Genomic DNA, 27057 nt, shown 5'->3' with positions numbered 1-27057 from the left:
CTCCCAAAAATACTAACCAAAATCATTTCAAACATACTGTTAATTAACTGCGAGCTGAAAGTGCGCCCCCTGGCCCCAGAGGCTTGGCTGGCTTCCGCGTGCAATCTTATTTTTTTGTGCATTTTCCTCAGCAATCCTCTGTCCCTGGTGTGCCGTACTGAGGTTGGAAAGCACTAATAGGCAGGCTCAATCAAGAGGAAAATTAAGTGTGCACAACAATGCCAAATGGAGTGTTTCACTCCTGTAATGACTATATAAGTCAAGATGAAATGAAGGGGCACGCAACTAATGGACAGTGTGATAGTCGCAATCATTTCAATATTCTACTTACCCTGAATTGGATTTTTTTTTATTACATTTTCCTAAATTTTCAGGGTGAGATTGCTTGTTCAGACATGTGCACATCTGTGGAATGAACCTATTATTTGATTTCTTAATGTATTCTTGTCATAACATATATAAACCAAAACACTTCAGTTTGAACACATGCCAAATAAGTCAAGTTTAAACGCCTCGTGAAGTAAAAATGAATGAAATAAAAAATGCATTATTAGTTTGAGAGTGTGATGAGAGTGTGCGACATTGTTAGCCAAATTCCGAAGCAGACGAAGTGTTTACACATTGAGATGGAGGAGCTGTAATTTTATTGTGTTCACATTTTTCACGGCCTACTTGTTTCACCTGTCTCACTAGAAGTATTGACAGTCATTCATTATTCATCACCCAAATTGCCGGCTCAACTGTCTGTTGGGAAGAAGAATGGGAAAGAGAGGGAACATGCGGTAATATATAGGAGGCCGGGTAAGATTAGAAGACAGAAAGTGGCGTGGCCATCTGAGGAGTTCTTCTGACAGAAGTAACAAGGTTTAATTTATCCCCTGTGATGTCTCTATACTAAGAGTTTTTATTTTTATCCAGCCCTTCATCTTCCCTCGTCAAATCATAATTGCTCCTCCTTTTCACTAAGCAGTCAGCATGTGAGCTACGACCCAAACACCCAGCCCGAGGCAGGAGATGCCATCTCAAATTGGATTTGGAAAAACCTTAAGAGAAGATATTGTTCAGGTGGTGACGAATACAGAAGGAGCTTTCCGTATATACTGCAGGGGCTTTTTAGCTGAGTTCATTTGAGGATAAAGATACATTAAAAGCGCTCTCTCTCCTCTCTCTTTCTCTCTCTGTGCCCCTCCTCACTTACTCTCTCTCTGTCTACTTCCATTGGGAGATTGACTCTGCAGATTTTCAATTAGCCAGGGCAAAGATGTCCTCATTAATTACACTACATTAAGATGATGCAGGATGATTTTAACAGTGAAATTATGCAAGGTCCCCAGAGTAGACCTTTTTTCCTGTTGCTTGACTGAATGTCCCTCATGTTGCACTTAGCAGGAGCTTTCACTAAATATGAGAAGTATGAGCATGCCTAAACTGGGTTTTACAGCTGTCTGGTTCTTAATGTCAATCAATAAAACATCACTTAAGACCTAGAAGCTCCTCGCTCAGTCCAGTATATAACATAGCTTACTCCAAGGCCATGTTTGAATTCATGGTGTGTGATTTTCTGTGTTTTTTTGTGATTCCAGCTGTAGCTACTGTACATCTAGATATATTTAAGTATAGTTTAGTATAGTAATCTGTGAATTTCTAGTGAATGTTTGCATGATGATGTGAGATTCTCATAGCTGTTTGAACACAGACAGTTGCCTTAGCCTTTTTTAATTGCAGGTTCAAGGTGAGCTGCGCACACTACAGCTTTTTTCAGTCCTGACCTGAATGTAGAGCAGCATTAGGTTTTCTTTTCTCCTTTTATTCATGACTCCCCACTGTGTAGAGGCTCTTTCGCCTCTCTAGACTCCCCAGTTTAAAAAAAAAAAGGGGGGGGGGAACTCTTTCAACAGCCGAGCTGCTCTCTGCCTTGCTTGCTTATGGGTTTTAATTAAAATTACAGCATGGATCAACAGCCGAATACACTCTAATGAAGACGAATAAGGGCCGGGGAAGTAAACAGGCTAGACAGCTCTCATCAGACGAATAACGACTCCCATAAAACAACTTCCATGACTCCAACAATATGGGCATCTCTCCCCTCTGCATTTGTCTGTCTCTCTCTCTTTCTCAACATTTTATCTGGACTCTTATTTTCAGTTTTTTATCAATCTCCCCAAAAATCCCAGTGGCTGCCATATTTCTGTGTTGCAGATGATAAAAATGGATAAAAATTACAGTATCTCGAGTTAAAGAGCACCACAAATAATTGGAGATTTGAAAAGTAATGGGAATACCCAAAATAAAAATGTAAAATGTATGACTGTTTATATCTTCTGCATAATGTCAGCTTTGTACTTGTACTGTACAGGAAAACAAATTATGTGGAGACTCCGGAATTAAATTAGCAGCTTCAGCTCCTCACCTATATATTAAATGTGTTCTTCTGTATATTTATCGCTTTGCAAATGTGCTGTATGTGCACGAACCAGCTGGAGCCTATGAAAGTGTGGAGAACCATAGCTGTTATGCATGAAATTGCTCTTACTCCCTACAATTTGGGAAGTCATCACATGCTGTAATGTAGAAGCCGCTGTAATGAAGTAGCACAGGATAGGGTAGCCATAGATTTGCAGCGTCATGGAAGAAGAGAGAGAGGGAGGGAGGCTTAGATAGTCGGGGAAGAGCAAGGCATTAATGTCAGCTAGCAAATATAGCTCAGGGTTGTAGCAGTCCAGACCACATGGGAGGGATATGGCAGTGTCAGGCCTCTGTGTGCCAGGCCTGATAGATGAAGTGGAGCAGCTCCTCAATCATGAGGGCTCCCGTTTCCCCTAATAGATCCGGCCTCACATTGGGAGAAGCTGCCCTCTGATGCAGTGGCTGCTGCAAGGCCAGTTAACCTGCAGCACAAATGGGCTGCCTCTCTGACTTCAGAGCAGGAATCCCACCTACAAAAACAACTAGCTCTGACACAGGATTAGTATTTTGACTGTCAACTACATTTCCTTAAGGTCATGTGAATATTTTAACACACTAATCCCTTTTCAAAGGCCTATTTCTGAACAGCTCTGGTTGCATCAACCACAGAATACAGCTCCACTTGCAGTAGCATTTGACACTATAGCAAAGGCCAGAGCAATTAACCCGTTTCCAAAGGGTAATGAGAGTCTGTTTCTTAATTCAGATCAGCTGTCATATTGTTAGTGTCCGACCAATGAACGATACAAGACTCCACATCAGACAATAGTGTTAATTATGCTTTCAAAGCAAATATCACAGCTCACTCGAGGTCCAACAATGCAGAATTAATCCTCCACATCTACATAACATCATTAAAGTCACTCCCTCATCACCTTAAATAGTTCATTTTTATGCAAGGGGGTATTTTGTAAACTTATTTTAAAGTGTCTTTCCTGAGCATTTTATTTTATTTTTTTTAAGCAGTGTCAATGGTTCAAAGTGTTTCCTAAGCTTGATATTGTTTACAGTTTCTAGTGGTACTTTTATAAAGTGGACGACTATTGACTGGCAATGTCAAATAAGATGAGGCACTCGAGACAGAGTCCTCCCCCCTCGACGACATGCTGTAATACACAAAAAATGATCTTCTCTGAACAGGAATTTGTGTTGAGTCCATAAGTAAGTAAGTAAGTAAGTAAAGTTTATTTAATATAGCACCTTTCACAGATCAAGGTCACAAAGTACTTCACAAAAGTGAAATTGTTAAAAATAAGATCATAAAAACAGTAAAAAGAAACAAACAATAAAACATAAGCAGCAAAGAAAACACACAAAATTACAAACACTAGACAGCACAAGGTGAGAAAAAGCCAATTTGAATAAATGAGTCTCCAGCTGCTTTTTAAAGGCATCAACAGACGCTGCACAACGTAAGTCTATAGGAAGAGCGTATTACAGTATCATCGCTAGCCCAGACCTGAGTCTGGCAATGTTTCTTGAATGGAAGAAACATGTACGGGTCAACAATTTGAATATAACAAATATAACACTGAGATTTCTAAGACTAGACTGTACAGCTGAAGAAACACTGAGCAACCTTGGAAGCTGTCTTATCTGCTGTTTAGCTGTAAAAAGTTGTTAGTCATCTAGTCCTTAATGGCAGACAGTCCTTAATCAGACAATTGTGCAAAACAGTTTATCAGTCTCATCAGGTTTAAATAAGACATACAACTGGATATCATCAGCATAACAGTGATATGAAATAATGATAATATGACCTAAGGGAAGCATATACAAAGCTAATAATATAGGACCCAAGACAGAACCTTGAGGTACACCACAGAAAAGAGCAGCGATTTCAGACATGTAGGGACCAAGTGACAAAGAAAAACTAGGAGGAGAACCAGTCCAGAGCGCTCCCAGAGACACCTACTCACTGCCTAAGCCTTTACATCAGGATGTTATGATCTACAGTATCAAAAGCTTCGCTAAGATCCAGCAGCACCAAAAGAGAGCATTCACCCACATCAGAAGACATCATTATGTCATTGGAGACTCTGAGAAGAGCTGTTTCAGTGGAATGCTTCTGACGGAAACCAGATTGGAATTTATCTAAAATGTTATGTGCAGTCAAGACGGCATTGAGCTGTTTGGCAACAACTTTCTCAAGAATTTTTTAGATAAAAGGCAGCTTAGATATAGGCCTATAGTTTTGGGGAAGGGATGGAAAAGGTTAGTTCTTTTCAGAAGAGGCTGAACAACTGCATGTTTAAAATAAGCTGGGACACAACCAGATTGCAGGGAGCTATTTATAATAGAGACCAGGCATGGACCAATAGCCCCAACTATATTTTTAAGGATGGCAGTTGGTAAAATATCTACAGGGTTTAAGGAAGGTTTCATACTGCTCACCAGATCAATGAGGTCTTGCAAGGAAATAAGAGAGAAGCAGTCCAAAATTGACGAGATGGATAAGCAGACAAGGGAGTAGAAGAGGGAGAGTAGAGATGTTAGCCCTGACATCTCTAATCTTATCCACAAATAGAGAAAGTTATTACAATCCTTTTTTTAAAAGACAGGCACATCAGGAGGTACAGGAGTGATACTGTTGCATAGGCCTTAGGGTTTGCTTTTGCTGGAGGAAATTAAGCTAATAAAGTGAGAAGCCCTCGCATCCTTTGCCATGTTGTTGAACTCTTTGTAATAAAGATGATGAACATGGAGCTTGGTGGATTTCCACAGTTGTTCTGGCCTCCAACATTTACACCAGAAACAACGAATGGTGTCATTTAACCAGGGGGTTCATTAGGAGCCACTTCTCAAAACGGCAGAGCAATGTGTATTAAGCAGTGACTTCCTGTCTGGTTTGCGCAAGCCTCATCATCCACACACACACACACACCGATGTGCCACAATAGTTCTCAGGTTCCGAAGTAATTGCAGTTAAGTAGTTAAGTACGTCTCGTTGTATAATCTCTGTCCTCTGCCCGTAGCACTTGCACCACTTAAATCCAATTTTGAAGCCTCTTTCTTGTGATGGAGATTTGGGTTTTTTCATTGGGAATGCGCACTTTTGCAAATGAGTTTTCCTTGCTTTTATCTATAGTCTCCAGAAATGGAGATGGGAATTTATTATGTTTTGATTTTTAGAAACCATAAAAATAACAACACTGCCATAATTAATATTAAAGCATTGTTCACTATGAAGGAATTAAATGAAACTGCTTAAAAGTCAGTGCCAGCATTGTTAAAGTATGATGTATGTGCTTTGAATTATTCAACAACATCTGTCACACTGCAGATGTTGATAATTTGATGAGTCTTTTAAATATGTTATTAATTGTAATTAGCAAAGGCTTAAGCAGCATCTCGTGTTCAAACAGGTATAAAACAAATTGTTCTTTAAAAGATTTTAACAAGACCTGTGCTGTTGTGATAGAAACACCCAGCTCAGTGAAGCCAATTTAATTTTCTGGCAGCAAAAAACCTTAGACGGCAGTATTTGCTTTGCATTTTTTGTCATGTTGTGTTCTTGGTGAAAAATCAACACCCAATCCGGTATTGATCTAATTTAATGAGAATCCTCTCTGACATCATTCTAAACCTCAGGGACACACAGAGATACGAATGCTTGACTAATCACCATCTGATATTTTTATAGTTTTATTTCTCTCTCTTTTATATACTCTCTCAGACTCTTTTATTGTGTCCATCCCTTTAGTTTTTTCTGTCTCTCTCCCTTTCGGTCAGCGGGGAACTGATCAAACTACTATTTAAAAGCCTTTCTTCCAGTGTTGAGTTCATGCTAGATTACATGGAATTGGTCACATGAAGAGCATGGAGATGATCAGATAATTTGAAAGGCCTGCTCCATCATAATAACAGCTCACTTGTGAGATGATACAGAGGATGCAGCTTAACCTTTCAAGGAGGATCATAATGGAGAGCACTGCAGAATGAAGTGATTATTGCCTTTGGAGGAGCGATTCTGTGACTTGTGAGAAAGGAAAGCAGGGCAAGACTGCTGGGGAAAATAGTGTAGAACCACTCAACTTAATTAAGCATTATTTCTTCATAATGTAGAGGTCAAATCAGTCGTGTCCCCTCGTGGTGCAATCTTTCAGCTCCAGTTTTTATGTTTCTTACTGATGATGGGGAGTAAAGTACAGCAGAAAATTGTCTTTTATTTGTAATTTTGTAAAATTAGTTATTGTAGTACTGAGATTGTGAAAAAGCATATTAACTTGTCTGTAGCTCTGTTTTGTGGCATATGTTTTTGTTTAACTCCAAATGAAAAAACACGCTTGCATGTTTCTATGTAGAGAGCAGAGCAGGTTTGGTGTTTGGGTGGAAAAGATAACTTAGAAGACCTTTCATCACACCAGGATGCCTACCAATATCTTTATCTGTGACACTACCAAAGACCAGAGGGGACATGGGAAAAGGTGATTTTTCTTCTTTTGATCTAAGTTTAAATAGGAAGCTGTCTGGATATCAGGAAATGCATCGTTTGTGATCATGAGAAACCAACAGAAAAGGCATGATTACAAAAATGTCCTCTCTGGCCTTCAAACAAATTGAAGATGGGCTTAACTTTTCCTCTTCCTCACCAAAACTCTTTTTCTCGTTTTTAATTCATTGTGAATAGAGACCATGAGCTATGTGTGAAACCTTCACAACATGAAAGGCTTCCTTTTGCCCTCCCAGTCGACTGATATATAAAAGTAGATATTCTGGAAAGGTTTTCAAATGCTTGGTCATGTACAGTAATGCCCTTATTTGCCCTCCAGTCCAGCAGTCACACTTAAGGATTTATCAAGGCAGCGTGTGGACTCTGAGACACGAAGCCTGCATACTGACCAGTCTGCTCCAAATCTTATATAAAAAGACTAAAAGCGTTAAAACCAGGTCTTTTTTAGCTGTACAATACCTTTTCTACATATAGCCTGCCCAGCTATACTCAATCCAGACCATACAAATAAAATAAAAATTGATTTTATGCAGTAGCAATCAGAGTCATTAAACTGTAAGAAGTCTTTTCAGTCAGTCTGTCTTAACTCCCAAGTCAGATTTAATCTTTTGGCTGGCTGCCGTGAAGGTCTTCATTTTCTCAATCCCTCCTATTTGTGCTCAGCTAACAAGGATTACCACTGAAAGTCTGTTTACTAAGCTAACTATGAGCAGCATGGATGACAGATGTAGCTTAAGTTAATTAATCATCCCTGACATTTAGAGAGATACACCTCTTCTCCACCTCCTCTGTTGCTCTGCCAGTCCTTATATACAGTACACACAACACACACTCACACATATTCGTTATAATATTAATTTATTGATTGAAGAGTTAGTTATTCATTTATTTATGTTGCACACTTAAAGGAGTGTGTGTGTGTGTGTGTGTGTGTGTGTGTACTTGTACTTGCTACATAATGAGGACTGAAACATGTTTTTTACCTACAGAGTGAAGACAGTTTTGGAAAGTGAGGACACTTTGGCCAGTCCTCACAACTTCAAACGGCTGTTACGAGGTTAAGACTTGGTTTTAAGGGTTAGGTTAGAATTATGTTATGGTTAGGGTAAGGGTAAGGTTTATGGTAAGGCATTTAGTTGTGATGGTTAAGGTTAGGGCAAGGGGCTAGGGAATGCATTATGTCAATGACGGTTCTCACAAAGATAGAAGCACAAGGATGTGTGTGTGTGTGTGTGTGTGTGTGTGTGTGTGTGTGTGTGTGTGTGTGTGTGTGTGTGTGTGTGTATGTGTGCCCATAGTGGTCCATACAATATCTGGCAAGTGGTGTGTAATGGACTTAATAATTAATGTTAGAGATGGATGGTGTCTTTTTATCCCCGGCTCAATTTTGCTTCATTTGGATGGCAGAAAGAAATTACAGCCTGTCTAGTCTTCATTGGTTATGCGCTGCTGTTTCCCTCTGTTTCTACTTTCATTTATGAGTCATGCATGAATGGAATTTTTTTTTTACGCACTCACTCGCAAGTGATGAGTGTATCCAGAGTCTGAAGATGAAGCTTAATGAATGTCTTTCCATTTTTATTATAAGGAAGCCCTTTAATCAGAAAGAAAGAAAGAATCCCCTTGTGATGCAAACTAGCAAGAAAGAATTAGATGAAACTTAAGTGCAGTAAACTATACTTATTTCCGTCTGTGCTGGAAAATGCATCTTCTATCAAAATGTTTAAAAAAAGTACAAAAAGACTATGCCATAAATCATAGAAAAGGTTTCAGTCGTAGTTATCTGGACACTGTTTTCAGAATCAAGACGTTTCGGCTCCCATCCGGAAGTCATTCTCAATTGTGAAAAAATGGCTACTCTGTGTTACATAAGCCCTGCCCTCAGGAAGGAGTCTACCTGAGTATCTGTTGATTAGCTAGTTTCACCTGAACTATGCCATAAAGTCTTTTAGACTATATTGTCCCCACTCATCTTGTACAAAGTAAAACAATTTCCACATCAGGACAGAAAAAGTCAGGAGTACTTATGTGTATCAAAAAGTACAGATTTCTCTATTTCATATGTGAACATATTCAACAACAAATTTGACCACTGGACTTTTCTACTTGTGCTGTTGTTACACTGCCTTTTAGCATTTACCATCATCCTGTGATTATCACTTGTGGCCACAGTGGACATTGTTCAGCAGGTAAATTTTGACTTCATTTACTATAACTTGAAAATGACGTGTCTTGGCAAGAATAAGAACCTGTACAAACCCAGAATGTCACTTTGCTGCCTCGGTGTGAGTGATATTTCGCTTTGCCTGTGACATTGAAAAGATGGTCCCACAGCCCCTCTCCACTGAAAACCCTCTCCTCACATACACTGCATAGCCCCACTCACATTAACATCTTCCAAAATACTAGGCTATTCAAATCATGTACCCTGAATCCCACAGGCATGATCTCTTTGAGTCACAGAGGTAAATGGTTGACCCCCCTCACCATGCCCCCCTGCTTTTTCGATCTGCCTCTTAAACTCTCTGCTGCCCTCCTCTAGTGCGCCCACAATTAATGTCTCATCATCCTGCATTTATTTTGAATTGATTCACCTCATCTCCTTAACCCACGGGGGAAATATTGTTCTGGTTTGTGTCATGGAAAAGGGTCTGGCTCCATTACGCCATTGGCTGATTTTAGATTAAAGATCTTAGACTAAATCACAGCAGGCCTTGTGACAGAGCCCCAGCCTGGTCCCTTGTATGAGTTAGCTTGCCAGTGCTATCTATATATAACCACCTCAATCAGCTCAGTGGCCGGTTGGACTTCAACTGACCTTACTGCATTATATGAGCCAGAGGGACTTGTGGTTTTACTGACCTGGCATGTAGACCTAATGCTCTTTCAACTACACTGGACTGAAAAACATGACAGGGCTCGGCTAGATTTTCACCTGAGCTAATGAAAAACGGGAAGACGACCTGCAAGGCAAGGGTCACGTGACAAATGGAGACTGTTGAAGGAGTCAGTAGGCTACTATTTGGTAGCATTGCTAGCATGTCTACTTGTACTTCAAGAAGGTAATCAGTGAAGAAGCACATAAGACAACTGTCCTTGAAAAATTTGTAAAACTCTTGACAGCAAAGGTAGACACGTGGTAAAGCTTGTTAATCAACCTGCTCCTTTTTTTATTCTTTCACAAAGTACCTTATCACTGTGATTTCAATATAATGAGGGCTTCTGGGAAGCCAACCTCTCTCCAAAATATGACATTTTATACTTGAATACATGAATATTCATACAGACATAACTTCTTTTTAATTAGATTTTAAAAACCACATTACAGGATACCTTAATAGAAGATACCTTTATGGTTTTATTATATAGTTTTATTAAGAATTTCCCCTCTTTAATGTGTGGGTCTGTCGGCCAACAAAAGACTTCCACCAACTCTGTTCAGAATGTCTTGAGAAATATCAGATAATGAAGAGGGCACAGCTCAAAACCATTGTACTAAAAATATAGCAAACCTTATTCTCTACTGAAATGTATCCATTGTAAAATTTGTAATAAATGTTGTGGTTGCCATTTTTAAAATCCAAGATGGCTGCCAAATTGTGATTTGTTTGCAGATCTCCACAAAAACACCTGCAATCCAACTGAAAGGCTAATAAAACAATCTTTGTTTGATCATCACTTGCGCCTCTTTTACCATTTCTAGATGGGCCTTGCTACATGGCCTTGCCTGAGCTATTTTAGGGAAATTGAAAATAACCCCTTTGAAATTCAAGGTGGACAACCCAGTAGTGCAAGGGTTAATATGCCCCTGAAACACCCCATGTGAACACTGCATTCCTTTAGCAAATCTACCTAACCTCTTTACCTGGCTGGGTATGATAACTTAGGTCAGCATCTCTTGGAACTCGGTGTACCTTTTTTGGTTGAAAAGAGAAAATAACATAGTTTCCTGACTCCTCCAAACTCACAGGCTGTACTCCAGGTATTTATTTATAACTGTTATTCTGAGGGACTTTCAACAAATGATGAACCCGTCAGCTGTCAACTCCCACATAAAACCTACAGCCTGCAGCTGTTCCTCCTTTGCATTTAAATGACTGGGTGTCAATGTGAAAGAATAAATTGGCGTGACAGGAAACAATACTTCAGGTTTTTGCTTACTTGTGTCATTTTCCTTCCGTGGACCTGACCTAGCTTAGCCCCCTGATATTGACCTGGACCACAGGCGTGCTTGACAGGTCTCTTAAATCAGCCAGGGGCCACCATGTTCCCACAAGGACACCGTTAACAAAAGCAACCAGAGAGGCTTGAATCGTGCTCAAATAGTCACATACACCTGTCTATTCTAGGAAGCAGGAACGGCCGAAAGGGATTTTTACACATTTACACACACACACAGACACACACACACCCATAAAGAGTAGAGAATAAGCAGTAAATGGATCTGAAGATTAGCTGCCCTGCTACTACATGTGAGATAAGAGTTAAATGTGATCTCTCCTGCAGTTCTCCTGTGTGAATCCTCACCCCCTGCATACTACTGCCTTGACACCAGCGAGTGTGTGTGTGTGTGTGGGGGGGGGGGGTAGAGAAATACAGTAGTTATAGGCACCATACATGAAGCTTTTCTGTGACCGAATAAGGTTCAGTTTGTGAAAAGATTACATCAATAACCCAAAGAAAATAAAAAACCAATAGAACTTCCAAATTTATACTCGTACTTCATTTTTCATTGGTGTTGAAGTTTTTCTCCCTCATAGGCAGGGAATAAGAAACTGATTGCTGAAGCTACAGTAGTGATGGGCATTTGTAAAGGATTTGTAATTCTCTGTAATCATGTTTTTTGGGATGCAGTAGAGGTTTGTCTGCCTGTGTGGAATCCACTGTTTGCCAGCAAAAGTTTGCCCACATGAGAGCCTCCCTCTCAAATACATCATCACAACATTTGAGGCTGAGTAAACAAAATCATCTCATCTTAACTCATCTCATCTAATCTTGTGACATCTTATCTCGAAAAACCCCCTTGGATTGAATAATCCTCCAACTAGTAAATGAAAGGGAATTTCTCCTGCTTTACAGTTTGTGCTGTAAATACAGAAAAGTGTATTTGGCCGACAAAATTAGGATACCGGGTCTTGCACTTTATTGGAACTCTTACATATTAAGACTTTGTGTCCCTGCTTTGAGCTTTTTGGCTGCCTTGATTTTAAATAATTTTGCTTAAAAGTAGATCTGTGATCATATGAGTTATTTTAAGCAAGATGGCAATGATTGTGCACAGTTCCACTGACTGAAAATGGGAAAGTTTTTTAGAATTACCATTACCATATTTCATATTTGACTATTCTTTGTTGAATAGAAATGTCTAATCTAATATAGTGGTTCAAGGACAGTGATAAAGCCAGAGCCCATATTCTTGTTTTTTTAATCTAACAGAGGTTGTGCTAGCAGTGGACAGATATAGAATCCCAGAGACTCTGAAATGTCAGAAATGTATAAATCAACCATTAAAATAAGAAATTAGGTGATATAAGTTTTCATTAAAATGAATGACTGTGGTACTTTTCATGCACATATTAACTGTCCCTACAGGCTGTTTTGGAGCCATCCACAGATAAGTGTGATAAAATATGCACACTTGTAGGGTGTGGGGAGGCGACTGAGCGTGTGGCATTACTGTAGTTGCACATACTGAAGGAGGGGTGTACATTAAAGCACCAACTGAAACAACTGAAACCCCACTCTATTCTCGACCAGCTGACCAAGAGTTCTCAGATTGCTCCAGCATGAAACAGGCTCCTTATCTTTCACACGCTCATTGGGGAATAACATATGATGTTGAAAGGGTTACTATGACAAGCTCAGGGCAAGTTCATAGAGTACAGAGTATTATTTTCCTGACAGGTTTAATGAGTATTGATTTATTCCAAAACTGTTCTCTGAGCATGGGCGCCTCCCCTGCTGATTTTGACAGAGAATCGTTCATAAATTCAAAAAATATTTAGCGCTCTGCTAGTGCTACGTTCTTATGTGAGTGCTGTGATTAATAAATGTATTCTTTGATTTTTTGAAGAAGTCCTATCCATACCGCTGTCAGGCATATTGTAGCAAGGGACAATTTCGTATTTTACAGGATGATTGGAAACCCTAGTTACCCTGTCCCCTGAAAACAAGAACGCTCTGTTGTTTCTAAAGAGGGGTAATGCTGTTTAACTTTATTTTATTGATGCTTACAACCACATATCTTTTATGTACTGACTCAGCATTTACTCAGGGTAGGAAGTGGAGTTGTGAGAGTTGATGTGGGTTGATGTCAATGGAGGTCACAGATGGAGTCATATTACAAGATCCTCAATGCAACGTAATAGCCTGAATGAAGCCTCATTTATTCTCCCTCTCCCTGATTTCTTTCTCTTCTCATCTCCTTCTCTTACACCCCAAGGTGGGTTTCAGTGAATAATACAGCTGCAATTATATCACAACATTAAAACAGGGATTGATGCCCAACTATTATTCAGTGATATGTCTCTTTGTGTGGCCCAGTGCATTGACATGAGGGGCTGATGGGGATTCAGGGGTTGGCTGACCAGAAAAGAGCAGTTACACAGTCCATTTCCCTGCTGCGCTAATTAGCATGTCAGCTGTAAAGGTGCCTCCAATGAGCCGTTTAGGGGTGAGGAGAGGAACAGGGGCAGAGCCAGTCAAGGAAGCTTTTCTGTGCCATCAAACTGCCACTAAAATCTGACCTTTACACCGGTCAAAAAGGGAAGACTGAATTTATTAGCGGCGTGTGGTGGGGGGTTATCATATTGTGCTCAGACCTCCATCTACATTGGCAAGTGTGTATTGTGTGAGTATTGAGTGGAAACTGTCAGAAAGATTTTACTACTCTCAAGTGCTGACTGAAGGTCATTTCTTTAGGGAGCTCTCCGTGAAAAGTTTCATATCCTCACAGAGCCCGAGATGCACACAACACCTCCTGACTCTCACCCCGTCATCCCACTTGAGCTGTTTTTGAGTGAATAAAAAGAAGCAATCGGATTCTGAGAGAGAGGAGAGGTATAAAGAGAGATAGCTCCTGCAACAACCACAGGGAACACTGATTAGGGCTTCACCACGTGGCAGTAGAATGTAATTTGAAGCACATTAAAAGTTCAAGTTTTTTCCTAAAGAAAAAAGAAGTTTCATTGTGATTCAGGTATTTTAAGAATGCCATTTTTGTTAATGCTTCAGCTGTCAAGGTTTTATCTTGCATCAACAGCTTTTTTCTTTTTACCTCTAAATCAAGAGTAGGTTTTCATAATGATAGATGAGCAGAGATTTTTGGCCTTTAGACAAGACTCAGGTGCTGTGGCTGCCATACCAGAGGTGAAATAGAATCACTTCTCCCCTCTTCCCCTCCGGATGAGGAGCAGATGCAGACGGAACCTAATCAACATTCAAACGGTGCCCACAGACACACCGCACCTCCATGAATACAGATTGGCTCTCTGTATTGGTTAATGTAAGGTCTTGTTTTCACTACGTGTTTTCTCACACTCTAAGTTTATTATCTCCAAAATGAAGTCAGTTGTAGCACACATTCATGGAATAAGGTCAATTTTCCAGGATTTGTGGTGCTGCAAACTCATGATTAAAAGAGGGAGATGCTGTGTGCTGCAGAATTCCCTTATTCCAGCAGGTCTACAAATATTCCCAAAGCATTGTAATACAACATGAATTATGGCATGAATTATAGGATGTACTGCAACATGCTTGGGTAGAAATGAGTAGAAAAAGAACTGTTCCCTACAACATGAAAAGAAGCAACGGGGGCAAATAAGATATAAGGGGATGGGGAACAGGGCCAATAATAAAAGCTTCTGTGGTACACTGTCAGGCTACATTATCACTTCATACTGTAGGCAAGGGTGTAATAACATAAGCCTCTCCGCCCACAGTATCTTTCCTTAGCACTGTCTTTAAAAGTGTGGTGAATATTTTACTATATGAAGAGAAAGGGCTATTAAAAAGCCCTTTATAAAGTAAGTGCAGGGAAACAGTCATTTACCCTGTGGCATGGCATGCAGAGTGACTATTGATTATATGTCTTTCAATCTGAATATCCTCTTTTTTCGCTAGGCATCCGCCTGGTGCTCTGGTTTTCACTTAAGCTGATGTGCACATTTTGAGAATTCATCTGTCCCTCCAGGGATGCATAATGCCTTGCATTGCATTACAGGAATGTTTCCATTCACAGTACCGCTGCTCCAGGAATAAACATATGCTTAGATGTTCACAATTTTACTCTTATGCATTTGTTAAAAATTTGTTCCACCCCTCTGCAAACCATCTAAAAGCACAAATACTGAATAGTCACGCCGCGTTTTTGCACAGCTACAGAGTCAGGCGTCACCTCACCCCCTCATATTTGTTTTGGGTTCCAGACACCACACCCGTTGGCAAGTAAAATCCCTCCAGTTCATTGGGAGTGTAGGTAAGCCTTCATCACATTGTGGTGAAATGTTAGGCCATGTCCTTGTGCCAGTGTCTCTAATGGATGTTGTGTTCCAGCAGCAGCAGCAGGACAGATCTTGGTGGGCTGTGCAGTACTCAGACCATCCCTGCAGCAAGGCCATGCGCCCACTCCATGCTTTTTCCAAGTGAAATGAGATAATAAGCTACCTCACACACATACACATATATCATACACACATATCTGAATGCACACACACTAACAGGTGCACATATAGTTTCACTTTTCTCCCCTAACAGCTCACAGTGAACCCAGCAGCCTGTCTGTTTTTGCAAAAGATCAGGCAGACTGACCCCGTAGATAAAATTATAACAATGTGCTTTGGTTGCCCAAGTTCTTCACTCATTTCCAGGGAGAAATCGCAAGGCTGCTTTTCACCTCATTTTAGGCCGGCAATTGTCAGACACTTGAAATACATTTGTAACGACATGTTTTGCTCTTCTGGCAATCTCAACCATGGCCAGCCAAGTTCACCTCAGTTCATCCCATGAAGTCCCTATCTATGCCTATTAGGAAAAATAAATTATGCTGCAGTTGTTGATGTTGGTGGTAGAGGTTATTGTTTTGTTTGTGGTTTTCTGAAATGGGGACAGAGTCAAGTGGAGAGATGTGGGTCTATCGAGCATATGGACAGCTCTGTTGGGGAACTTTCTGTAGCAGATGCCCCCATACAAGTCCATTTAGCTGGTGCCCTCAACAGTGACATTGAGTCTTGGGATCATTCTGATACTGCGAGGGGTGAAGAGGAGCACAGAAATGTGCTGAGTGTAACACTCTGGCTTTCTCTTTTACTTACAGCAAACTATAGCTGCCATAAAGTGCCTTAGGGATTTCCCATTTCCTTGAGCCCTTTGGTCCTCTGCTCCAGGTACTATACGGGGAACAGGTTGAGTGTCCAACCTGTCTAATACACAAGTCTCTGGCCATGCCCTACCTCTGCTGAGCCAGCATACTCATTAAGCCCTTCAACTAGTGAATCTCAATGGGAGACTGTCCAACCGTCTGCCTGCCTCTAAGGATTTTCGGCATGGCTGCACTGGCAGACCAGAGTGAGATATTTATACGAGACAAATGTGTGTGTGCCTCTGCAGGCAAGGCAGTTTATGTGGAGCAAAACAGGCACTCGTAAAAACGCACTGCCTTCACATAAATAGATATTTATTTTTCTTAACGCGTTGACTTTATTGTACGCAAATGCCTCGTAAGATATCTTCATAAGCACCTTTGATGTCAACAGCAAGCAGCAATATTCACATTTAATTAGCGCCTTGTGGAGGAACGTTTCCCTCTGTTATCAGCTCCGTTTATGTATTTATATCTCATTGTCCTCATTAGAACATCACTGGGATTTTTATGGTACTTCATCTCTTCAGGACTGGATTTCTAAGCATTGGTTGTGAGCTGACTAGGAAGAGATAGCAGTAAGACAGGGCAGCTGCCATCCCTGCAGCCATCCCGCATCCACAGCATGAAGAAGTAAAGGAGCTTTGCTCTCCTGTGGCAGTGTTTGTCTGTATTTGGACCAGTGCTTTGGTCTTTGGCTCTGTGCTTTGCACTCTGCGCTTGGCCTGCAGGCCCCTTTTCCTGTGCATCTCTCTGAGTCTCCATCCACGCTCTCACTCCCTCTAACTGACTTTGGTAGGCAGAGCTTCCTCGCTCTCTGGCTCCAATCATGGGATGACTTTCCCCTTCCTGGTGTTCTCCTACTTGTTCTCTATGCATAATTGAAGTGCCTGCGGGTTCTTATGCTGATTGAAGAGTCTTGTTGGGATGGTAGAGATCTAGTCAGGGATGTCTAATAGCGTTTCTTCTGCCGTTGTCCTGGCTTTCTTTCTTTTTGTGTTTTGTCCTCTAAGGGTAGAGGCTGTTGTCAGGTGTGAAAGAGTGTGGATGTGTCAGCGCAGACAGCGGGGATAGCTCTAGACAGGCAGAGAAAGGCTTGTCTGTCTTTAATCCTTCCTGGTGCGATTGATTTAAAGTCACTCTGTGGTGAATAGACCTTTCAGCTCTGCTCGAGAGAGAGAGAGAGAGAGAGAGAGAGAGAGAGAGAGAGAGAGAGAGAGAGAGAGAGAGAGAGAGAGAGAGAGAGAGAGAGAGAGAGAGAGAGAGAGAGAGAGAGAGAGAGAGGACATGGTAAGCCCTGCATCATTGATAGGTGCATCACTGAAGACCCCTAAAAACAGGGTAATCCAGGCTCCCTCTTCAAAGTGCCAGCTAAGGCATCCGACCAGAACCACCACAGAATTACACCATTCTGGATGCTTGACTAAGCATGTGATGGATGGTGGGGAACATATCAGCACAGAATTGAAAAGACATATCTTTTTGTCTGTGTCATGTGTTTAGAGTACCTGGACAGATGCTGAAAGTCAATTGAGATGTGTAGACAATAAGTACTTGACCCCATAAAAGCTCAATTGTCCTCAAATTGAAGTGTACATGTTCATAGAAAGCGGCATGGTGTGTTATCAGTCGGTCAGTCAGTGCGATTTTCTAAGAAATCTCTCGCATTGTGTGAATCCGCCAGGACTCCACTGGGTGAATGAAACTTTAACCAGGCAGATAGCTTTTTAATCTTACACTCTGCATCTGTTCCGGCCCTTTGAATTCATGCAGTGTTTATTCTGAGCCTGAAGGCACTGTATCCCTCAGCCACCATCACAGACCCTGTGAATAATTTACTTGGTATACAACTCACATCGGCTATACACTATTCACTGGAGAATGACTAGAATGCCCCTAGGAAGCTGGGGAGACAGGGGTGAAGGGCTTTCTGGAAAGCTGCACATTACTGTATATTGCCTACAGCTTAGCTTGTCTAAAAGATTTAAATGAAAATCAAGAGGAATACTCCACTGAAAACCTGTGTTTTACCACCTTGTAGGATTGAAAAGTGGATCTGAAAAGTTTGCAGCTTCCACCTTAGTGAAAAAAAAGTATCAAAATGTCCATAGAAACTTAAACCACAACTGCAGCATAATCCACTTCTCTGCTGTCTGTCCAGATGCTTAGTATGTTACAAAGGCTTATATATTTTATTTTTAAGCTAACCATGCTAACAACAAAGGAACGCTGTGTATTTACCTATGTTTTGGAGTATTTGTAACATACTTCACATACAAATGGCCAGTAGATGTTGTGGCTTGTTGAAATGAAGATATTTTTTCATTATAGACAGTTGCTGCTTTTGACATATACTTTATACTGACATATATATTGGCTAATAATCCGTAGGCTATTTGAGGGGGGACGAGGGGGGATGCCTTCCCCCTTGTTAGCAAAATGACCAAATTCCATCCCCCTTGTTAACCTGCTCAAATGATGCTCTGTGCTTTGTCTCGTAGTGGCGCTTCACTTTTAATAATCGCCACGGTCTCGGAACATATGAGACATACTGGTTTTGAACTGCCTGTGGGAAGATTGAACATGTAAGAGTCTGTCCATTCTTGATTATACGCTCTGTTTTGCTGTCTACTTTTGTCTTTTTAGAGCACTCCATGTGAAATTATTTCTCCGACTCGTCTCGACTCTACTCTCCCTGTGTGCGTGCTACGTGTACCTCAATCACTGACTCGACTCGCAATGGTTATGCACAGATTTGCAGAGCTTGGACCAAAAGTGCCCTTGAATGCTAATAAACTTTTTTTTTAGGGTTACACTTTATTTGGATAGTCTGCCTACAGAAAGTTCATTAGTATTTGTAACATTTCAATAGCTTATTAGTTGAGATTCAACATTTCAACTGTTTTCTAGGTTTGGTAAGTTTTAGGCACAAAAAACATCTTGGTTAGGGTATGTTCATGAATTGTCACGTATACTCTATTGATAATGTTAAACATCTACAGACAAAGCGAAACAGTTGAAATGTTACAAATACTCTATCAACTATCTGTAGGCGGACTATCCAAATAAAGTCTTAAAAATCAAAGCAAATTGAGTGTTTATTTGACAATTTAAATTAATTATACATTATTTCATTGGGCCATCCCCCTGTTAAAAATTAACAAATCGCTTTCTGGTAATAATAATAAAGGAACTAAAAACAACAAGGTTTTTTAAGGCTTGTCAAGAAAGACAATGTGAGTCAAAGAATAAATCAAGAGAGATAATGTGCAAAATAATATACTGTGTCACCTGGGCTTTTGTTTTGTTTGCTCATATGTGGCCACCATGGAGGATAAAGGCAGTAAAAGTACTTATTTATCAGGAAGATATCTTAAAAAAAATAACCTTTTCTGACAGGCACACACAAACACTCTCTCTGGAGAGTCTACTCTTAAAATGACTCCCTTTTCTTTCACAGCATGCCAAAAAAGAAGACCTTTCCCACTTGCTGGGTAAAAAATACAAATAGCCTGTCTTTACTTTGAGGCTTTTTCTTTCACTGCTGTTTGATGTTTACAGTTGCTTTATTATGGTTGTTGTTCTGTAATTCTGTTTCCCTCACGCATGTTGGCAGGGCATTTAGTACTTACATGGTAACATGAATCACAGGCTTGCAGGATCACATGGCGAGAAATGAAAAATCTTCTTTTATCTTAGGTGACTATCCTCTGTCTTCATTTGAGTGCAAAATCAATGCTGGCTAAAGCAGAGGATGGTGTGTGCTGCAAGACAAAAAAAAAGTTTTTTTCCCAATAAAAAGAAAGATGGAGTTGCAGTAAAGGGCAGAAGGGATCGTAAAGTGATAAAGTGGCTCCATCACCAAGTAGTGCATGCAAGTTGGCTTTTCCCCCAATCTTATGGTTTATTGTGCTGTAATGGTAGTGCTTTCTAATAACTTAGATTAGATGTCAGTATGGCACAGCAGATGTCTATAGAAGATTGTTATTTCTGTGTAAAAGACAGCTTCTTTGTTGACCAATTAATTACTGTCAGCTGTAAAGCCTTTAGTAAACTGAAGTCAGAGGCTTCAACATGTACTTACAGCCACACACACACACACACACATCACTCACTCACTCACTCACTCTAACTCATTCACAGGAGCACTAAGCCCATGTGATGAGAGCAGCCACAGAGGACAGCACTAATTTGACAAAAGCTGTCATTCTTTAGGACAGGACGTGACCTCTCTGAGCACTCAGAGTGTGAAAAGGTCAGGCTCCTCCAACTTTCACATATATACACACACACACACACACACACACACACACACACTGCCCAGCACACAGACCCCCTTCCTCTGGGGGAGATTGAAGTGGGGTCCTGTGTCAGGTGGCTCTGAGTCACTGAGCCAGTTACCGCAGCAGCTGATAATTCTTCGAGCCAACCTCTCGGATGAAGGGTCAGCCTCTATTTTCTTCTTCTTCTCTCCCTCTAAGATCAATCTCTTTTTCTCTTATACACATCTCACGTGTGCGTCCAATCTTTCTGGATTTAATGCTTTCTGTCCCTCTTGCACACACCTTATGGTTGAACCTCTTCACCTCTCCTTCCTGTTTGGAAAGTTGCCTCACAGTTGCTTCACACAGTATTTTTGCAATTATTTTCACCCTGAGCTTGTTACAGGGCTGCAAACAGTAGGCCTTCATTCATCCAGCTAGATAGAGTCACATCTCATGTCCTCCAATTTCCTCCACCAGCAAGTTAATGTTGCTCTACTCCACTCCCCTCTCTCTCCTTTTCTCACTTCTTCCACAAATGACATTTAGACACTGGACTCTCAAAATATTGCCTAACACGTATGAAAAGGTCACATGCATGGTCTGCTCTTAATGTTTTTCACTGATTTTTAAAAAACGACTCAGTTTCAACCATAATTACACGCGACTAGCATCCCTCCCTCCTATCAGAAGTGCTGTACTTTCTGAACTCAATTCGGTGCTAAGAGCAGCGAGTTTTGTGTTCCAGACTGCAAATCATTTTTCATTATCACTGCTGGAAGATATGTTCCTATCAGCCTCAAATATGAAAGTAAGTGATAAATAGGAAGGAAGCATCTCTGCGCTGTATGTATACATGGGAACATCAACCAGACAAAACAGCTAAGTTGTTTTGACAGTGTTTTCCAGTAACTAAACCAGAAATACATATTTGACAAGCTAGTGTGCTAAAAGACTCGGCCCCTCACAGAAGCTTGTTAATATTGAAATAGTAGTGGACCTGGTAAGCTGTTATGCGTCACCCTCAGTTGTTTAATGATGGGTCCGTGCCCTGCAAAGTTACATGCATGGATCGGGAAAGCAGAGTAACAGCCCAGAGCATCCGTGCTGGTTGTCTCTATCGGCACAGATAATTGATGTACAATCACACTGGGTCAAGCTGCATAGGGACCACAACCACGAATAATCTTAAATACACATTAGTAAGGTTAGTAGTACTGTGAGACATTTGTGTTGAGTGACTCGCAGATCATATATAAATTGTGAGAGCTGGTCTTAGATCAGAAAAGTCATTGCATCAGTCGGTGTATTGACTTAACATCACATCATTCAGACCACAAGCGAGTTGAAACATTATTGCGTAAACTGTTATTTTTGTATTTCCACATCCTTAAAAAATATGGTAATATGCCAACTTATTCCTCCAACCCAAATGTTAATCATAACCCTGCAGCATCTACCGCTCTAATTGATGCAATAACAATGCCCTCTCCATGACTGTTTACAAGCCTCTCCAGGATTTAGGGATTCCTTGATCCTTCTGCGCAGATGGGATATCGAAACATGACCCTCCCACAATTAAAAGTAGATAAGGAGCTCAGCTGAGAGGCTTGAGGTCAAGCTCAGACGCACACACCAAGGTCAGATAACAGAAGAGATCAGAGCTTATACTGGAGGTATTTCCTGTGGCCCCGACACAGAGGTCTGATGACAGCGTGTTCTTGTAGTAGTAGTAGTAGTAGTAGTAGTAGTGGTGGTAGAAGAAGCAGGGCAGAGATTAGAACATGCTCCTGGTAGGCTCAGATCAGACCGATTGAGTGGAGGCTGGGTGGTTTCACAGTCACTTAAGAGAGCGACACACTTGGACAAGCTCCCTTCACTGGGCATTAAATACAATTAAGTGAAGGCCCTGTGTCCCTCTCCACCTGGACTCTAAAACCTCCCGGTGCTCCCCTCACTAGCTGTAAATCCACTCTATCTAGCTGGCCTCTTAAACTTACTATTCCTCCCCCTGCTCCTCACACTCTATATAATCTGGCCTTCTGAAGAATGTCAGTTGTGATTCCTTGTATTAGCCGCTCTGCATAGGGACATGACTTTTACTAGCATTTTCACTTGACGTTTCATTCTCCCATTTTTAATCAGGGAAGCATAAAGGGCCAGCGTGTGCCTCCCAGTGAATACAGTTGCCCCTGAATTATTTAGACGATAGATGATTGAAAGTCTTTCGAGCACCACTGCACCTCTCTTTCTCCTTCTCTCAGGAGTGATCTAACTTACTCAGCCCACTCCTTCATTCATATTGAGAAACCCAGTGCGACTTTACTGTCATCCATATGTGAGTAAGTCTCAGAATCTGCTGGGCGGGCTCTGTTCGCAGCCCCCCTCGCCTTCGACTTGGCAGCAGCACTCAGATTTTGTTTGTTAGCGCAACAACTCCAATCTTTCACAAAATCACACCAGGAGCAGCGCAGTGAATCAGTGCTGGAATTTGAGCACTCTCAAACAGGGCTTTTATCTATCCTGAGTCATTTAAGTACAGGCCTGATTCTTTGATTCTTTGTGTCCTCACTTTTAATTGCATCTAGTCATTTCGTATGTCCTCAGGAGAGCACTTGTATCATTCATCCACCAGAGTGTGCTGCTGTGTACATACTGAAGCACTCTCATCCTTGGGCTGCACAAAGTCAAACCTCACTGTTCAAAGGTCACAGGTTAATGAGAGGGAAACTGCATTCATCTGACACTTGAGAGGGGGTTGCTTGAACTCAGTTTATGTATCTACAGATCCTATAGGATTCATTAGACCCAAGGTGTCTCTCACCACCTCATCAGGCTTGCATTTGAAACCCAAAGTTTATCTTACACGTCATCACCTAAAATATCTGAGAGCCAATGTTGAGTTTGCTGGACTTGTAATATGCATTCAGTCACTTTGTTTGTGCAGTGCAACATGGCTGATCAACAGACTTGTGCCATTAGTCACACTGAAACCACACTTGTTTGTTGCGAAAGTGCTGCAGCACATTTGCAGGTTTATAAACAGTTATGCTATTTGTCAGTTAAACTTTATCAGACCAAGAAAATTACCATTGCGTTTGGTGGATTCATTATTTTATTCTGAAAGAGAAAAAGGAAGCAGTTGAGATTTATCCATAATTCCTACCTGATGATGGCTGTGTGTGTACATGTATATGAATGTGTGCCTCGGCGTGTGCTGTACATATTGCTGACAGGGATTAGGAAGTGTTCTGGAGCATCGGAGCAAAGATGAGAAAGGAGGAGGGGAGCGGTGCGAATAGAAGAGTAGAAAGGGCGGCGGTGCGATGATTTACCATGGTGCCTTTCCATATTTTACCTCATTTGGGATTTTTTCAAGATTGCCCTGGGTATTTCTTTCTATTATGTGCAGGCAAAAATGTCACCACTTACCTCTTAGCCTATATTTCACAGAGTGGTAGGCATGTTGTACGGTTCTTATCTCTGATAGATGGACCAACACATCAGCAGGTGGGACACTCCACGTCTCCAATCAAAGCCTTCCATAAACACTTTCCTGCATTAATGGACTCAGGTTGCAGACCTCACACATATCAGCAGGGGCCTGGCAGGGTGGCAGAGAGGAATTAGGGAACTGCTCCCTCTAGGTGAAGTTAAAGTCTACTGCAGGGGATTTTGGAAAGGCTGGAAGTTTTTCGTTTTAGAGGGTGGCAGTAATTACATCTGTGTTTGTTCTGGATTTAACGTAATCAGCTCAAACGTGCAAAACCAGGACGGCCCAAGTCCAATTTTTGCTCTAATCTCTTGCAGAGCTGTTATTGGCTTATCAAGTTGTAATTGGTGTAAACCCTCTTGTTTTTTGAGCAGTTTTGGGTGATGGATGACTGCGTAGGCAATTCCCCGGTCAACCAGAGGGAAATTGAACCTGTTGCACTGGGCTTTTTGAGCTGGGATTTGTGTTCATTCAGAGCCAACCTTACACTGTAGATTACTATATTGTTCAGAAAGTCAGTATGAGCAATATATGCCAAGAGAGAGCTGAAAATGAACTTGGTTGTCAATAATTTCTGTTGCTTGTTTTCTCACCTTGTCATCTGTTTTATCTCTTGCCTTGCAGTTATGTGGCTGTGGGCTGCTTGGCGTAGGCATCTGGCTCTCTGTGTCCCAGGGCAGCTTCGCCACCTTCTCGCCCTCATTCCCCTCACTGTCGGCTGCCAACATGGTCATCGCCATCGGCGCCATCGTCATGGTAACAGGCTTTCTCGGTTGCCTGGGTGCCATCAAGGAGAACAAGTGCCTGCTTCTGAGCGTGAGTTAAATCTACATACCGACGCAGGCGACTGTCCAAGCATAAATGCACACACTGCAACTCCTCTCTTGCTCTTTCTCTCCTACTTTGGATATATTTTTCTCACATTCACCCATGTCACCCATGAAAATATTGACAGAAATGTCTTGTGGAGACAGCCTCTCACATATGTGTCTATACACCTACACACACTGGTCACAGGCCAGCGAGAACTTAGCAGCATATTTGTATTTGTCTTCCAGCCAGAATCTCAGCGGAGGTAGACGACTGACAGGAGTTCAGTCTGCATTGTATCAAACCTCAGGGGCTCACAAAGGAAAATTGGAACTGAGCAGTGTGATTCTCCCTTTCTGCAAATTAACACCAACGCAATCATGTCATTTCTATGGCCCAGTGAAAGATCTGTCAGTCAAGATCCCTTTTGTGTCACCAACGTGGTTAAATTACTGTATGTACATAGCACACTAAAGGCACTTGATATTTTTGAGAATGTTCTGTTATTCATTACAAAGACTCCTCTGTCTTGATGTTGCAATGTTTAACCAAGTTTTACAAGTGTTTTATCTTAAGTACAAGTTAATTACAAAAGTTCACCCAATGGAATGAGGCTTCAAAAAAAAAAAAAAAACTTTCATGTATAGAAACTTTAAATGAGACGTGGAGTTGGGGCTCTGGGTACTTAACACCACAAACAGCTCAATCCCTTGAAGCTCTTGCATCAGTCAAAAGCTCCACCAAATCCTCAGTGTTCGACATGGCTTCCTTCACCTGCCTAACAACTGTGAAGCGGAGAGAGGAAGAGAGCGGAGTGCAAGGAGGAGGGAGATGGAGGGGGTGAGGAAGACGGCTGGAATGAGAAAAAAGGGAAATTTAATGGAAAATCTAGCAGTTCTGATGTTTCTCATTAAGTCTCTTGCTACATCTGCATGTGGCAGTGTTTAATATTTGGCCACGATAATTCTGTTTAGTGCAGAGTTGTTGTTGCTAGTTGTTGTTGTTGTTGTTGTTGTTTTTTTTTCTTAGTCTGCCTGTCCGACTCCGCACACCCAGGGACGTGGAAACATCAGAGTGGGTTTAGATCTACCGGAGCAAACAGATCCAAGCGTCTACCTTGACATATTATCTCTGAATATTCTCTGAAGTTACTCTGAGGACAACTCTCTCTGGATTAGAAATATTCAAAGCCTAGACATCCTTTGCAGTACATTTTCAGTCTCTCTTTTTTGCTGCCAAAAATTGTTTACTGAGACAAATTTAAAAAACAGAAAACAAAGTGGGAGAGAAAACGCTGAAATATCCGGCTGAAACGTCAAATCTTTAAAACCTTGAAAGCGTGAATTGTTGTCAAATGAGAACATACGCCCACAAAGCTGGGTTTGCATGTGAATACATACACACATATTCTCAGACAGAGCCATCACAGTGCCACTAATTTAGTGTACAAAGGCTTTTCCTTGAATTTTTTGCACCAGGAAAATGTGATACATATTAACTGGCAACCCAGATACTCAACCAACAAAAAACTGTCTTAACTATTTCATTTGGGCCTTGACACAAATATTAGCTTACCCCTTCCTGCCAAATGAGTTTGGAATTAATGGGGTTTTCTAAAATCTAGGTTTGCGTGCCTCCTCCCATGCTGTGCAGAAGAGATTGGTAAATATTGTGCTAAAGAGGAGTCAATTGTGAGAGGTGAATAGTAGATGAGATGCAAGGCTGTGTTGGAAATTAATCTAAGGAGGTATTAAACCTTCTTCCCCTCCTGTCACACATTCACAAGCCCTCTGGCACTTAGATTCTCCTTTTTTTCCCTCCCTCTGTCATTCCCACCTCCTCCTTCATCTCTCTTTTTCTGTCTTTCCTTCTCCTGTTTAAGTGTTTTTGTGTTGAGTGTGTGCTTCATTTTATAATTGGGAAATCTGAATTGCTGTGTATTCTGCTCACAAACTGAGATCACTGACTGTAACCTTAAAGGAATAGTTCAACATTTTACCAAATACGCTTATTTGCTTTCTTGCAGAGCGTTAGATGAGAAGATTGATACCACTCTCATGTCTGTGCGCTAAGTAGGAAGCTACCACCAGCGGGTCAGTTAGCTTAGCTTAGCACAAACGGGAAACTAGAAACGGGGAAACAGCTAGCCCTGTTTAACCACATCTGCCTACCAGCATCTCTAAGGCTCACAAATTAACACATTATATCTTGTTTG

At 41.2% G+C, this 27057-nt stretch overlaps 1 protein-coding gene across 7 annotated transcripts in view; it reads left to right on the top strand.

Annotated features, from left to right (window-relative positions):
* tspan9a (tetraspanin 9a) overlaps positions 1 to 27057 on the top strand; it is a 164706-nt gene that overhangs the window by 117192 nt on the left and 20457 nt on the right. For all 7 annotated transcript variants that reach the window (XM_044193368.1, XM_044193367.1, XM_044193364.1 and 4 more), the window contains one exon: positions 24657 to 24848. In XM_044193368.1, the coding sequence (XP_044049303.1) occupies positions 24657 to 24848 (192 nt within the window). The remainder of the gene's footprint in view (positions 1 to 24656; positions 24849 to 27057) is intronic.

The sequence above is a fragment of the Siniperca chuatsi genome, linkage group LG4 (genome assembly GCF_020085105.1).
Source record: "Siniperca chuatsi isolate FFG_IHB_CAS linkage group LG4, ASM2008510v1, whole genome shotgun sequence".
Classification (NCBI taxonomy): Eukaryota; Metazoa; Chordata; class Actinopteri; order Centrarchiformes; family Sinipercidae; genus Siniperca; species Siniperca chuatsi.
This window is presented reverse-complemented; position numbering and strand designations above follow the sequence as displayed.